Raw genomic sequence first — 17485 nt, 5'->3', positions numbered from 1 at the left:
AACTGAACCCAAAATGAGGGCCATTGGAAACGCTGATGTAAAATCAGTTGGTCAGAAAACACAGATAACAACCTGACCTTGCAATGGACAATTGAAGTAAGGAGGGAGAAAAATACTGTGGGATTGAACCCTTAACCAGTGGAGTCCTTATACTCTTAGATAGTGTCAGAATTGAGTTAATCTTTGAGAGCCTGGCTGGTGTCTCAGAAAATCTGGTGTCACAAGTATAATGAGTGTAAGGGTAAAGGGAAAACACAACAATAATTTTTCCCACTGAAAAATCATGACATCTTTCAGTACAGTTAGGCCACAGAGAGTATCCAGTAAATAATGAATTTTAATACACTGCAATAAATACTTGAATGAATAAAGAATAGTTGTTGTGGAAACAAATAAGAAACAATAGGATACATTAAGGGAATGTTCATCAAACAAAACTGTTATTATTATGAATCATGATTACCCAGACCATGGTTCAGAATATAAAAGGCATTTTACATGAAATCTATCCTTTGAACAGTTATAAAATAAGATTAGTTTTATAAGAGGATAAGCATATCAACAATATGAACAAATATTTTTGAATGTTAATACATGCATTTGGATACATTAATCATAATGAGAACACTTAAGATGGCGATATAGTTTAGGCAGAAAGTGGAAAAACTGAATTTAAAAAATAAGAATAAAGGGAAGAGATGGAACTGATGTTTATTAGGCAGATTGTATTGTGATTTTTTAAATTCAGGTGCAGAAGATTGATATAATTATACTCCTAAATTTATGGTGCATTGTCATCATAACATTGCTGGTTCCTGCCAACTCTCTCACTTACTATTTACTATTGTTTATTCATTTATTTACCTTATCATTCCTTTCATTTATATCTCCATTCCTACTTTAATTATCAGTAATTACACTCTATTTGTAGTGATTCTGTTCTTCCTAGTGATTATTTTATTACCATGTGTTCTGACAAATGAATTTGATTTGTGTTATGCAAATACTTTATATATGTATTCTATTTTTTATTTTATAGTTTCCACATACTGTTGCTAGGTATATATCTACTCATTTGCTATCACACAATTGCATGATTCCCTCTGACATGCATACACTATATTTTAACGAATCACTTCCCAAGGGTTGGGCAATTTGGTATTGTCTAGTACCACGACCTTCCTCCCCAAACACAAACAAAGTCATTGTGAATAATATCTTCCAACATATTTATAGGAATGGCGATTAATTTATTGTATAAAATAAAAAGGAAATAATGACGATGACTCTGAATTTTGTACTGAAAGAAGATAGATAATGAAGTCATCATCTATAATAACTTCTCAAACAGTATCTCATCAAGCATCATATTATATCTCTTAAAGTTTTTCTAATTATACATGTGTTAAAATTTTGAAGGCAACAATTCTAAGCAGTTGCTTTCAGAACTTTGATGTAACATTCATGTAGAGAAAAGATAATTCCTTCTCTGGCTTTCAGGTAAATAGCAATTAACCTAAATCATCATTGTGATTTACTCTATAGCTGAGTAATTATACATAATTACCCGTGTTTATAATCATATATACTTTAAAAGTTTGTGATAATACCATAGACAAAATATCATAGAGGAAAGTATTTAGTATAGGCATTAACAATGAAAGAGCTTTTCTGGTGATGATGGTGCTTTAGTAGAGCACTCTCTGGGGCAGATATATATATATATATTTTAAGCTGTCAAAATGAATATCATCCTATCCTGCTTTACTTCCTACCTGACAAAAATATTAATGTATTTCTCTAATATAGATTATAGATCACACTCATTTTAAAAATAGATCTCAGGCCTCCCCTGGTGGCGCAGCGATTGAGTGCTGGGCCGCCAAGTTGCCCGCAGCCTCTGCAGCGCCAGTTTTGTCCCTGGCCACCAGTGAGGGTCCCACATGGCGTGACAGACCTCTCCTGCTGCGGCCGCTGCTCCCCTTAGCAATGTATTTTGTCGGTCTGCCTGTTCTGTTCCCCACTGTGGCTCTGGTGAATTCTCTCACCTTCCACATGGCACAGCAGACCTCTCCTGTCTCACTCTCTGGTCCTCTCAGCAGTATACTTCAGTAGATCCACTTGTTCTGCTCCTCACTCTCTCCCCACAACTTTGGCCTAAACCTTAGTTCTTGTTTGCATAAATAAATAAAATAAAGCTTAAAAAATAGATTTCATCCTTGCCTTAAGTTTTGATCTAATTTTAATTTAATTTACAATAGCTTAAATTTAATTTTAATAAGTTTCACAACATTTATTTAAATTTGATTAAAAATTCTTATTAATCTAGATAAATATGGCATCAGGGGAACAGTATGGGACATAGCAAGGAGAGAAGTATAAGGGTGATCCACAGGACTGGTGACATCAATTCCTCAAGGGAACTCTAGAGCTGGAATCATCCTAAGGATTACCCAAGTTGGGATGATGGCTGGACCTTTATATCATCAGTGGTGCTATAGGTTGGGTAAGCCTTGACATCAGTGGTGCTATAGGTTGGGTAAGCCCTTTATTGAATGAGATCTGACATCTGCTAGACTAGGTGACTTACCTGATGGTAAAAATCCTTTCTGGGGCACTTCAAGCTCAGGTAATAGCACTTGTCTATTTTTTTGTATTTAATGATACAAAAAAGTGGAAAGTGGAAAGTCAATTTTTAAATAGAATTTAGTGTTAATATACATAGAATCTCAGTAAGTATTTGTGGATGCATAGTAGCTTTTAACTCTTTTATCACATCGTTTGAGCCTCCATACTAGACATTGCACCCCTTTTCTAATTGGTCCACTCAGAGTTTATAAAATATAAGGGATTCAACCAGTATTTCTGTAATTTATTCAAGAGGACATCATCCCACCTTAATGTGGACAAGTGTGGGGTATCCATTAAACATTGTTCTGCACTGAATAAAGTAAATGTGTTCCTTCACTGCAGATTTCTCAGAGTATTTAGTATGCTAATACCATTGTGAATCTCTGAGTAGGAATAAATCATGTAACATTTTTCTAATTCATTTCACAACAACCTCTTTTTTCACTGGGTTTGTTTTATTTCTGGTATTAAGCACATTTGGGAGAGACAGGCATACTAAAGTGAACCTTTAGTCTTCATATACTTGTTACAAGATTAAAATATGGATGTTCCTCAGTCACCCATTTACAAATGATGTTATTTATGGTACGTTGCATTATTATTAACTCATTATTTGTTATTTTCCTTCAGTCAAATGCCTGAGGTTCTTTTCAGTTGTCTCCATTTATCATCAAATAAAATGATTTGTTTTTAACAGCATGCTTGGTTTTCCTACAGCATTGTTAATTAGCAAGTCTCTGTGTCATGCCACAGTGGCTTATCACATTCTCAGGGTGTAACCTTAATTTCAAGTTAAGGCATCACAATGTTTATGCATCACAAATATTTAAAGTTGATTTATACAATTAATATTAGATTATTTGATTGAGTTACATCAATAATTTTTCTCTCATGGTGATACTTGAGGTGTCCTGTAGAAAAATAATTTTTCCAGAAAATTGAATATCTTATTTATTGTTATATATTATTAATTACATATTACATGTATTTGCATATTAATTATATGTTACTACTGGATTGAATAGCTATGATCTATTCTTTAATATTTTAAGTGAATGTGTATGTATGCATATGTGTGTGTGTGTGTAAAATATCCATTATCAGCTTGTATAGTCTCATTGCATTTATTCATTTGCATCCATTTTTTTCTTTATTTACTAAATAATTATAATCAGATTTGCCATGCAAGATTCATATACTTTTTTTTTTTTAAGATTTATGTATTTATTTATTTATTTATACAAACACTGGGTACAGTCAGAAGAGCGGGAGGGTCAGAAAATTCACCAGAGCCAGAGTGGGGAGCAGAACAGGCAGACAGAGGACACTGCTGAGAGGAGCTGCGGGCGTGGCAGGAGAGGTCTGCGCGCCATGTGGGACCCTCACCCTGTGGCCAGGGATTGAACTGGCGCTGCAGTGGCTGTGGGCAGCTTTACGACCCAGCGCTCAACCACTGTGCCGCCGGGGAGGCCCAGATTCATATATTTCTGGATTTGGTTTCATTTTGTTTTAGCATATTTTCATTCTGATGGTTTTGTTATTGAGCAATTATATATGTGCTATGAGATATATGATGTGTAAATTGTTAGAAGAGGAAGGGAATATTTGACAAGGGGTATAAGGAGAGGAAAGTCTGTAAAATAAATTGAATTTTCCTGTATTAGAATCATTCACATAGAGAAAATATACCAGTACAAATAAGAGATGCAAGGTACAATATCCATTACATTAATATATGTATACATTTGGAACTTTTCAGCTTTGATAATCGTTGATATATAAATTAGAAAACTTTGAACAACAAAGTGTGGCCAAGAACAAAGATAATAAATGATACATGAGAGATGTAATGTTATTAACAACAAACTCCAAAGATGTTTTTATGCAAACTGAATTACAAGTCAAATTCCAAGGTCTATCAATTCTTATCACTGTAGAGTTTATTTTCTAATAACAGGCAGGGATAAGGAAGGCCAATTAAAATGAAAATAAAATACAGTCTTCTAGCAAACAGCATAGTAAAAAGCACATATAAAGCAGGTTGTCAACTTATGTTTTGGTTGTACTTTCTTTTCACTTGGGGAAAAACAGCTCATTATAAATTTTAACTGGCATTGGCATGTAACAGTTAAGACAAAGAAAGCGCTTAGATATTTTAAAGAGAACTTCTTTAATTAGTTGTTGGAAATTAAATGGATTTTTTAATTATTTAGTATATAGTAAACAATAAATAATCAAAAAACATGTTTAAAAGTGGCTTGTAATTATATGTAAGTAATCGAATGTTTCCATTTGCACAAGTGTTTGTTTACTTTTTTTTAAAGATTTATTTATTTATTTATACAAGAACCCGGGTACGGGACAGATGTGCGGGAGAGTGGGAGGATTCACCAGAGACAGAGCAGGGAGCAGAACAGGCAGACTGACGAAATGCACTGCTGAAGGGAGCAGCGGGCAAGACAGGAGAGGTCTGCCTCTCCATATGGGACCCTCGCTGGCTGGCCGGGATCCAACCGGTACTGCAGAGGCTGCAGACAGCCTCACAGCGCTGTGCTCAACAGCCTGTGCCACCAGGGGAGGCCCCTGTTTGTTTACTTTGTTAAAAGTATTTACTTACCAACTTCTCACAAATAACCAGCATGCTAGATTCCAATTTGTCTCTAAATCACCCCTTTATGGTCATTTCCTTATGCATAATAAAGTGTACAACAAATATCATTAGATAACATTATAAAAAATATGTATTTACCTTCTTAATAGCTTTTTTTTAGAACATATGATGCAAACAATTTAAAGAAATTTATTTTTGGCATCTATATTTAATCACCTCCTGGTTACTCAATTACCTCAACTTTATTTGATAAGCTTTTAAAAAGTATTAATTATGCACTAGTATTTCTCATAATTCAATGATCATATCCGTTTTTAAAAATTTCTCAATTCCATGTCAATAAGTTCATTCCTCTGACAATTACATTTGATTGTTTAGGAGTAATTCAAATCCTAAGTGTAGCTAGTTGCAGTATTCCCTCAAATATCAGACAGTTAAAGGTGTTAAACACCTTGCCAATACGAGGATGGAGTGAACTAGGGTCATTTTATTGAAAAGTTTTGAGTGAATTATAATTTTAAAATAACATGGCTAACAACATATCTTTGTCCTCAATCATGTCTATGATTTATGTTAAGTCTGTTAATAATTTCCAAAAAAAGACTATTTCTTAAACTATATCCTCTACCTGTACAAAAATAAAGTATGTGAATATTACAGGTCGCACATAGTTCTAAAGGCAAATTCTATGAATTTTGGTCATAGTATAGTTTCTACAAGGATATTAATTGATTTCTTCTTTTTTTTCATGAAAAGATCTAAATTGTAATGAATACATTAATCAAGTTTTTATTTACCTGTTATTAGAAGTACTGCTGAGAAGGTCTGTGCTAGATGGAGGAGCATATACATAGATAAATAAGGTCATACAACTTTTAATAAAAGATAAAAATATGTGCACAGTTTACTAAAACCAGAATCAGTAGGATACATTTTATAAGAAATGTGCTGGGCCTCCCCGATGGCGCAGTGGTTGAGTGCTGGGTTACGAAGCTGACCGCAGCCTCTGCAGCACGGGTTCGATCCCTGGCTGCTCCCCAGCCACCGGAGGGTCCCACATGGCGCGCAGACCTCTCCTGGCGCTGGCACTCGCTGCTCCCCTCAGCAGTGTGCTTTGGTCCTTCTGCCTGTTCTGCTCCCTGCTCTGGCTCTGGTGAATTCTCTCACCCTCCCACGCTTCTGACTGTACCCAGTGCTTGTATAAATAAATAAATCTTTAAAAAAATGTAAACATGGTATTTTGAAAATAAACAATAAGGAGACATTTCTGACTAATATATTAACTGTAATTTTATTTAGAATGGGCCTTGAATGATGAGTAAAAGTACTGAGGAGAGATGGTTATGAGGAACGTTTCAACAAATAAAATGGGTGTATCAAGTTAGATTACAAAGAGCTTTCTGAGAAATGACAGCAGTCTAGTTTACTGGAAGTAAAGGGTGACTAATGGCTACCAAAAGACAAAATATCTGAAAAACTGAGGCTTGTATAAGACTTAAAGGTCTTGAAAAAGATTCTAGAGGAAAAGTTAGGGGTGAGATAAAGAGATTGTTTTATGATATTTCAGTTTAACATAAAATTTATATTTTCATAATGAATTGTTTCATAAGCAAACTAAGTGAAAGATATAAATCTATAATTAAAGGACTCACGTGATAGTTTGAGGAGTAATTGTATAAAGTTACAGGGTAAACACTGTAAACCTGAGCTCTAAACAGTGTAAGTTTGGAGGTAATTGCCTAATTGGAGATGAATGGGTCCTGAATGTGAACAGTGGTACTGGGAATAGAAAGGAAGGACTGAAAATGGGAAAGGATTATTAACAGAGCATTTATTTAAGCTCAATTATATGTGCTATTGAAGCATTAGTATTAAATAAATCCAAGTAAAGGGAATCATCAAATATATATCAGGATCAGTAATGTCACCATTATCATTTTATTAAATTATTACAACACCTCTGTAGGGAATACTATTATTTTCTGATGTTTAAAAAAACTAATTGAATCTAATAGATTTAGTAACATGCCAAAGTCAATGGATAGTAAAGCTTAGTCAAATTTCAAATCTAAGCTATCTAGCTCCTCAATCCCTTCTAAAATAGTACTTTTCTATCTTTCAAAAGTAGCTCAATGATTTGTAAGATTGCTAGATGACAAATAAAAGCATCATAACTAGAATGATGATAAATCTTGATATAGATTCTGCTGAAATTAAAAAAGAATCCTTCTGGAAATAAACAAATGCAAACTTTTATAATGAGACCAAAATTTAAATTAGTTTAAATATATCAATAATAGCCAAAACTGTTTCATACATCCACATAAGACTTAAGTTTTTATATCCTCATGTAATGCTTGTGATAAACATATAGCACAGATTATGTTATTATTCATTTTACTGGTGACAAAATTAAGACACAAATATATTAGTTAAGTGACTCAAGCTTAAAGAGGAAAAGGTGACAGAGCCAAGTATAGGTGGGTCATAGTTACATTAGATTCTGTAGTTTTCTGCTCTTTTGGCAATATTATTTCTAATAGAACATTCAAAAATGGTTTCTACCTTTTAGATGGGGAAGGTACCAAGAATATAGTGAATCAGGAAGAGCAGGAATAAATTCATACTCTATTACTCCTACAGAATGGAAGCCAGATTATTTCATACTCTCAAAAATTATTAATAAACTTGTTGCAAGAGTGTGAGGATTGGGTTGACTGTATAGTGAATTCATATCATTTAGCTTCATGTATCATATACATGTAAATATATGCATGTAGATGATATAAAGAAACTTGAAAATTCTATTTTATATAAATAGCAGAAATAATAGGAAGGATAAATAGACATGGTATGTGAGACATGTAATGTGAGGTTGTATTTGCAACAAAATTCTATAATAATAATAATCCTACATTTATATTTGGGGATTCTATTTCATCTAATTTAAATGAAATATAATTATTTATGTGCCAACATTTATTTGTTAAGTAGAAGTTATAAGAAGAGAACACACTGAGTGTCAGATTAAAAACTTCCCATTATATATATATAATATATATATACATATATATATATATAGCAAAAGTAATAGTGCGTTCAACTTTGAATTCCCGTTATTTTAATTTTCATCAATTTATAAAAACAGTTTTTAAAGATTAATATACATATACCTCACTTTTTGAAAGTTTACCTTCCAACACTTCACTTTTATGAAATAACTGTAGTATTTGCTAAACCAAGAAATCCAAATATTTTTGCTTTTATGAAAAAGTCTAAAAGCAAGCATATTGTTCAGTGTTTATTTTTTAGCAGCAGTTCTAGAGACAGAGCTTAACTGGGGCAGTGAGAGTAACACTTTGAAGCATCTTCTCTGGAACTACTTTATACTCTTTATTATATCATCCCTGCATTTACTGCATATTAGTGTTATTTTAGATTTTATTGTTCTTTGGTATTATTGTAGGTTCTTTTTTGAAGCTGGGAGTGCTAAAAATGTTTCCATATAAATTAATGATAATTGTTAAATTTCTTTATGACATTTTGCCTTGGAAAGTTTTCATAGGAAAAACTTTTTCATATAGTGGAAACCTGTAGTAAAGTGGGAATTATGTTTTTGATAAAATTTGTTTCTATTGTCCTGAGATAGTCTCTAAAACTTGCACTGTTTCCATAGTAACACTTGGAGAACTTGAGAATATTTCATTCTAGCAGTTGTTTGAGAATATATAGACAGTCACTGTTTGATATTTAATCAAGAAAAGCTCTCTGAGACAAAATAATAATTTAATGCCACATGTGATATTCTAATAATCTTGACTTTCTAATAACAGAAGTCTGTCTCCAATCTACTGTCCCCACTGCCCGCAGTGTTCTTCAGGTGTCTTTGTTTGGAGTGTTTCTCACCTACAAGATCTTAAAATCTGAACTTACATATTTTAAAGAGAACCTATCTGAACATTTCTCATATTGCTTACCGCTTATGGAATTGGATCATTAATTTATCGTCATTTGACATGTCTTGACCCTGAACTAGTTTTGCAGCCCAACATTGCTATCCTGGATTTACTTGTTTTTATTAACAAGAAAAATAATGGTTAGTCATTTGAGGGTCACCATTTTTTCCTACTCTAGAACACCACATTCTTAAGATTTTCTGCTATTACTACTAGTAAACACTCAATTTTGAGTCTCTTTTACTATTAATTTTACCTGTTTCTCTTCCTGAAGTGGTGTAATGATTTAAAATCTTACAAATGAGAGCCAATAAGTAGAGACCCCAATATCTTAGTTACTTTTGCAATTAAAAAAAAAAGAATTATAAAATAGGTTTAAGTCAGCCCTATCTCAGATCGAACAGGGAGTTTCATTCCTACAAAAGTGGACATATTTTCCCATCAGATTAAGTTTTCAGTAAAGCAAATTCTCATGTTTACTTTTTGGTTTTTGGTCAGTACCCTATTAAACATTCCCTGTATCCATTTTAAGTTTGTTTGTTTGTTTTTTTTCCAGTTGCTCCCCCTCAAAATGAATTCCTTTATCACAGATCAAATCTTCTTAAACCAGAAACCATACTTTCCTTTTTCTTAAGATTAAAAAACTTACTAAAAAAAAAAAAAAAAAAAAAAAAAAAAAACCTTACTCAGAATTCTGTTCATTGTTATATTGATTTACTGATTTAATTAGGTTGAGATAAGAGTATTGGGCCATTATAGTCTCTTGATTTTCCTCTCATACTGATTACAGTTTCTCTGAATTTATATTTTTCTTTGCAATCCACAGACATAGTCATTATTCAAGCTTTTACAAATATTTTCGCATAAGGAAATTTCTCATTCACTATGATAGATTTGGGTAGACCTTAAGTACCTGTCACTCCCAAACTGCTTTCTATAACAGTACTAATTGATGAATAATACCTATTTTTTCAATGATACCTTATAATTAAAACATTCAAATCTGAATTTATTTTTGTCATTGAATCTAAAATTTCAGCAATCTTGTTTTCTAAATTGTTGTAGTTCCTTAATTCTTCATAATTGTGAAATCTGGGATTAATCTTAAATGCCACTCTTTTCAGGATTTACAAATAAATTTAGTGATGAGGTCATATGGGTTGCTTCTCACCATAGTCCTCACCCTTATAAATTAGTATGCTTTATTACCTATACCCTGTCAGTTTGCCCCATGTAGTTCTTCCAACAGATTATTCTTGAATCTTAACTCCGAATATTTCAAGCTGTTGTGCTATACAAGAACTTTTTATGTTTTTTCTCAGTACAGCCTCTTTAGCTTTGCAGACATGGCTTTCCTCACTGTGACTTAAAAACATATTCCCAATTATTTTCTCTCACTATATCTATCTATTACCCAGATTGTGTATCATACTATGTCCTAAATATTACCAGAATGTTCATTTTGCCCCGCCCTTTGTAAGGGCAACTTCAGTTGAACTTTCATATTCTTATGGCCTTTGTATCAGAGTCACTTTTTTTGTGACAAATGTTTATTCTCTTTCCAGATTTGAAATCACCTTTCTTTAATTCCCATTATCACTCTGTTTTTGCAATATATTTATTCTGTCTTACAAATGTTATTCATGTACTTGTTTTACCTTCCTATAGGGCTTTGTTTGGTAAATGGGGAGGACATGTGCTTTATTAACAATTTGGATACAATGCTTATTAATACCAGTCAATCATTAATTACTTGTTAAAACTATTGTACAAATATATTTGAATATTGTGGAAATATGAATGCAGCTGTCATGTATCAATATTCCTAGCTTTCTCTGCCAACTGTTTCAAATAGTTAGGGAATGAGTACTATTATCCCTAATAGACTGACGGATGCATGAGGAAAGTACAGAAGTAATTCACAGATGAACTCTCAATCTAATAGAACTGGGAAAAGACACCAGGTCCTTTTTATCCTTCCTCCCCTAAATATCTGAAAGAGCCCTTTAAGTGTATGCAAAACTGCTGCAATCATTTATTAAGTAGATCAATCTCTCATTTTCCTTCAATCATCACTGATTTGAGCTACTGTTTTCTCAATTTAGGCCTAAGAAAATTATGGCCGGATACTCATTCTCTAATTAACCTAAAAGTGAACTATATTTCATTGCTTGTAGGATGGTATGGGAAATCTGAGAGTCACCAAGAAGGGAATCCGACTTGAAGGTATATCTGAGTTTCTACTTCCATTGTATGTGAAAGAAATTCATTCTCGAAAGGTATGTGATACTGGCTTTGGCTTACTGTACACAATATTTAGAGGTTATGTTTTAATTTGAAATAGGACAGTAGAATCCCCTTATCTCTTCAGTATGTATTTAGTTTCTTTAAACTAGAGACTCATTGGAATAAATCAAAACAATGAAACAGTTGAAAAGCCAATGGTGAGGGTTAGTTTCAAACAGACAAATTAGAGAACTATTTTGAATTCAACTGCAGTGTTGCTTATATTAGACTATAAATAACAAAAGGTCAAAGAATATGCCCCCTTTATTTTCAATGTAAGTTAAATACATACAGCTATTGCAATTACAAAAGGGGCATTTTACATAGCAAGTAATCTTTGTAAGAAGCATCTACTTGAATAAGTAATTATAATTCAATATACTATATATATTTTTTCAACTTTAATGGACATGCATTTTCTAAAAGAGATGACAAAGAGCCTTATAATGGAAATTAATTTTATTGCTAGATGTACTTTAAAACAAGTCAGAATAGCCTCTCCAATGGTGTGTGTGTGTGTGTGTATGTATATGCTATGTGTGTTTTATCACTTAGCAGCATGTTGAAAAATAAAAGATTGTAGTTTAGACATTCATTTTGGTGTAAGTGTGTTATTGGTAAGAAGGTAGTAAGTTTTCTTGTGTACATCACAATCTAACTACAATCTTTCAAGTCTATTAGGCAATTTCTTAATCCCAAATCCCTGGAAATTGAATGTATATGTGTATACACACAAAGTAAATTTTCAAAGACAAACATATAGAAAGCATGTTATTATATGAGATATTAAAAGATTATTAAGCTTCTTTTATAAATATGAAAGTCTATTTTAGATTAGAATAATATTTCAGTATCACAATTATATGAGTAAATAGGTAGCATAGGAAGCCATAATCTGATAATTTGTTTCAAAACTATTTTTCTGTAATATCAACTTCAAAACAGACTAGAGGATTTGCTTTTCAAAAAATTTCTAATTAGGGCCTCCCCGGTGGCGCAGTGGGTTGAGCACAGTGCTGTGATGTTGTCTGCAGCCTCTGCAGCCCGGGTTTGATTTCTGGCCAGAAAGGGAGATTCCCTCATGGTGAAGCAGACCTCTCCTGTCTTGACTGCTGCTCTGCTCAGCAGTGCCTTTGGTCTGCCTGCTGTGCTCCCCACTCTGTCTCTGGTGAATCCTCTCACCCTCCCGAGCCTCTGGCCTGTACCCCAGCTATTGTATAAAAAATAAATCTTTAAAAAAAGAACTTCTAATTAGGATTACTAACTTCAAATCTTATTTTTCACATATGAGCATGTAAAAACTTAATACTTTATGCATTGCTTCTCTGGGTACTGTAAACTTCATATTGAAATTACTTTTCACGCTGAATTTGAGTCAGACATACTCAAGACACACACACACACAAACACCTCACCTTACATGAAAAAAAACTATTAAAAATGATTAAGGTCGAAATAAAAGTATGTTTGGTGTTTTTGTTTCACCTAATTTTATTAAAACTGAGAAAACACTATGTAACTCAGTTTAATGTATTCCCATTGCACGTCACAGTTATTGTGTTTTCATGAGTATTTGGCACTATTATTAATGAGCTATTTTTGTACTTCACAATATTAGACACTTTATTATTTAAAGAAATGAAACATACATGGAAATCAAGAAAATCTTTAGTATAGGAAGAAGAGTAATAAATAGGAAATTACATGAAAATACATGTATTAGCAAGTTCAGGCATAGCAAAAAAGATTTATCCTCAAGTCAGATAAAACAATTTGAAGTAACCTGCAAATGCAATTTAGAAAGGGCTGTGACGCTCTCTACCAGAATTTACCTTCCCAGATGGAACATTTTTGAGAATATAATCACAGACATAAAACAGGGTTGTCCCTGGAAACAAGAATATCTGTTTTCCATCTGTGGACCAAATAAGAGTCCACTGATTTCATAGCATTGAAGTATAAAATAATGGCATTTGGGCTTCTAATCTTTATTCCTCAGGAAGTTCAAAACCCCAAGTTCACAAATATTTCCAAAACTCACTGTACTGATTGAAATCTGTGTGCACTTTTTCACATGCCCTGTCCTGTTCCTTCCAATGTGTCCTCTCACTGCCTGTGTGTTACCTAAGTAGGAAACATGGCACAGCATAGACAGGAGAGAGTATGTTCAGCTAGAGTTCAGACAGGATCTACAAAAAAAAGAAAAAACTCTTATTTCAAAAGTAGTTTCCCTATTAGGATTCTCTTCTCTATGAATGCATGCATGGTTTATTCATTGTTTCAAAAACACCTGCCACAACTCTTGCAAGCATTGGTTTTCACATTAATAAAGTGAGTTTGTAGATAATTATAAAAATACTTTAGTCTTGTGCCTCCCCGGTGGCGCGGCGGTTGAGCGCTGGGTTGCGAAGCTGCCTGCAGCCTCTGCAGCGCTGGTTCGATACCTGGCTGCTCCCCGGCCACCGTGTGAGGGTTCCACATGGCACGCAGACCTCTCCTGCTGCCCGCTCCCTTCATAAGTGTACCTCGGTCCTTCTGCCTGCTCTGCTCCCCGCTCTGGCTCTGGTGAATTCTCTCACCCTCCTGCGCTTCTGACTGTACCCAGTTCTTGTATAAATAAATAAAAATAAATCTTAAAAAAAAATACTTTAGTCTTAGGTTAAGAAAAAAAATCAGTAATCCTAGTAGAAATGATATTTTTATTTTTTTAAATATTATACATTTCAATCCACATTTTATGTTTTCAAACATTTTTATGATAAAATTTCAGTTCCTGTAGGTCTAACAGAAGGAAGTCTATTAAATTCAAAAGGCACTTTTAAAGATTCAATTAAACTAAGAAAAAGTACTAATGTGTATGATCACTTTGATTTATGTTTAGTTTCCTACATTTTTGATATGGGCGTCCATGTGTTTTCCTGCATTAATGTTAGCGGGTAGCCAGTTTTTCTCTGTGAAATAAAGAATGTTTTTATTTAAAGCTACTTTCTGATTAAGTAGATATTTAATATTACGCATGGAGAGGTAATGGAGAGACATAGTTTCACACACTCATATATGTCTAGTCTCTGAACCTAGTAAATTATGGGCTGTTTCTGCTCTTTAAGTAAGCTAATCCCTATCCTAGCACCAATTAGCTATAGATATTTGAAGTTCTGTCATATTATCCAAGTTCTGTCATATTATCCATATTAGTTTACCTCTTTTACATATTTTAAAAAATCAATATTATCCATATTAGTTTACCTCTTTTACATGCTTTAAAAAATCAATATTTTCTAAGTGGTTCATAAAACAGTAAAAACAAAGCATGTTTTACTCCATGCTAAAAATATCTTGGAATTCAATGACTAACATAATTAACACCATTTTCTGCAGGGAATAAGTATTCAATGAACCTCTGTGAAATTAAATATATAGTTGTTGTTTCTTTATTCAGAGAGTAAAATCATGAAGGATAAGTTATCTGACACTAACTTACACTACTCATAACTATGATAAACATTCTGAGTTTATCTTCAAGAGGCATGTCTAACATTAGGTCAAAACCTTTGAAATAACAGGAAATTAGGACTTGTAATCAGCAGGTTTGCTTTTTTTTTTATGTAATTGGAATATGTTTTTGAAGGTTTCATGATACCAGAGTTCTTATGTGGTTAAATTATCTGTATTTCACTGATTCATACTAGCAAAATTTACATCATGCAGGTCTCTAGATTAACTACTACCTAACTTCATCTGATACTAGATAAGCATTCCTCTAGGTTTTTTTTTTTTTTTTTTTTTTTTTTTTTTTTTCTGTTCAAGGATCCGTAGTTAAGGTGGTAACTCACCACTGCCACCTGTGCAAGCATCTGATATTTGTGCTAGGGAACTGTTACCAGATAATTCCAATCTTATTCACTCTATGGCAAAGCAAAGAAGTCTGAGTTCTCAGGACTTTTCTATTAGCAGAGCACAAATTTCTGTTCTCCCCTTCCTGTCCAGTCATTTTCATTTCATTTGCCTTCAGAATGGTGATGCTTAGTTCCTATTTGCAACTAATTTTGCACTTTGTGTATTCAGTGCTTCTTCATAGCATGCAGATTAAAGCCATGGGGTCAGAAAAACACAGCAAACCTCGTTCCTGGATGCACAGCATGCTAATCTCCTCACCCCATGTTTTTCAAGTACTTGGCCAATCTCATCAATGCAGGCATCTTTCTCCCATATAAACCAATTCATACCAATTCAACAAATAGATTCCTGCAGGGGTCTATAATCATTTTATCATCATGATTTTGTATTAATGCATTTAATAAGGTAAGATTTATTGTTTTGCTATAATGTATTCAAGTTAAGAAAAACACAAATCATTCCCAAATCTTTACAGTAAGATAAAAATATAGTTTAAAATATGATGAACAAGATCACAATTATATAATTATACATCTACACAAATTAAAGGACAAATAGACAGACATGTGTGTGCTATTTATAATTGACATACTATGCATTATCTAATAGAATAAAAATAATCTGGAATCACTTGGGAAAAATCACCAAACTTACATATTTCTTTACCACAAGAATACTTTTTTTAGAGAAAATGTGTCTTTGTAGTTAAGAATAAAGATTATGAATACCAATAAGAAACTGGATGTATTATATCCACGTTTTAATTCAAAACAATGATCATTAACTCCCTGCCAATGGAATTTGGGTTGATTAGTTTTTCTCCAATATGTCCTCACTTCTCTTCATTTTCAACTTTTTGATCATTGTATTATTTTAACCTTATCAGAGTTCATAACATTTACATTTTGTTCAGCAACTTTCTTTGACACTTCATCCTTATTTTGGATATAGATGGATGCAATGCTCACTACCAGTCCTTTGATTTTGGATTCCCCATTTCTGGTGCTCTCAAATCATTCCTTCTTTTTTCATATTTCATTGTTACTTGGCTTGGTTTGCTTAGTTTTTCTTGAAATATCTCAGGATTAAGTTATCTTACTGTTACCTTGATTCTATTCTGATGCTTCATCCTTTCTTTCTATGTGGGCTCATTGTTCTCCTAAATTCGAACTCTGGATACCGCCATAAAAATTGTGAGAGCACCAGGTATTTTTATCCTGTTGGTTACATGAATGCTTTGCAGGGATGACTGACGTATTTGTACTATTTGTATTTCTTTAATTTTAGGTATTTTCTCTATTATTCAATAATTACTTTTTGGTTTCTTCCCCTCCCCTCCCCGCCCCTTCCTTTCTTCCTGTTCTTCAAGTATCCTCTATAGGTGTGTGTATGTGTGTGTTTGTGAGTAACCCTCAATAACATAATTTGAATAGCCTATATTTTCCATCACTGATTTAATATGACTTTTCTTATATACTCTATTTCTAAATCTACATAAATCTATTTCTTGTCTATATGCACTTCTATTGATATACTTGGACTAAATTAAACACTCATTTTAAGGATTTTTTATATAACTCTTACAGCAAATTATTTTTATTACTCTCAGAAACTTTTACCTATTGTGCATTTTCTCTTCCAAATGAACATAATAATCAGCTGTCAAGTTTCATTAAAATTCTTGTTGGAAACTTAATTGTGATTATATTTAATTTGTGGGAAAATGGCAGCTTATAGTTTTGTTTCCTATCCAGGAGCATGACTTGTCTCTCATCTTTTCTTTTTTGAGAACTGACTTAGAACTGTTCAGAAACATTTCTGAACATTCTTCTTCATATAAGCACTACAGATTTTTTGTCAATAATTTTCTGGTTCTTGTTGTTTATGAGAATGGATATTCCATTCAAGTTTTCTCATTGACCTTTGTGTTTGTATGTAAAAGCTGTTTATATTTGTGTGTATGTGTGTGTGTGTGTGATATGAATATAACCTGGGAATTTTCTTATTGCTATTGTATTTTAAATAGCTTTTGTGGTTTTTCAGACATATAGTAGTTTTTAATCTAATAGCTAACGTTCAGTATACCCTATAGTTTTGGAGTCCA

The 17485-nt window shown here is 33.0% G+C and overlaps 1 protein-coding gene across 3 annotated transcripts in view; it reads left to right on the top strand.

Annotated features, from left to right (window-relative positions):
* The window catches only part of SGCZ (sarcoglycan zeta), a gene marked incomplete at both ends in the record, with an annotated part of 897398 nt that overhangs the window by 731748 nt on the left and 148165 nt on the right, over positions 1-17485 (top strand). For 2 of the 3 annotated variants that reach the window (XM_084232794.1, XM_084232792.1), the window contains one exon: positions 11376-11477. The exons of the other annotated variant lie outside the window; for it this stretch is intronic. In XM_084232794.1, the coding sequence (XP_084088920.1) occupies positions 11376-11477 (102 nt within the window). The remainder of the gene's footprint in view (positions 1-11375; positions 11478-17485) is intronic. 3 annotated transcript variants of the gene reach the window in all.

The sequence above is a fragment of the Talpa europaea genome (assembly GCF_964194135.1).
Source record: "Talpa europaea genome assembly, chromosome: 4".
In the NCBI taxonomy this organism is placed as follows: domain Eukaryota; kingdom Metazoa; phylum Chordata; class Mammalia; order Eulipotyphla; family Talpidae; genus Talpa; species Talpa europaea.
This window is presented reverse-complemented; position numbering and strand designations above follow the sequence as displayed.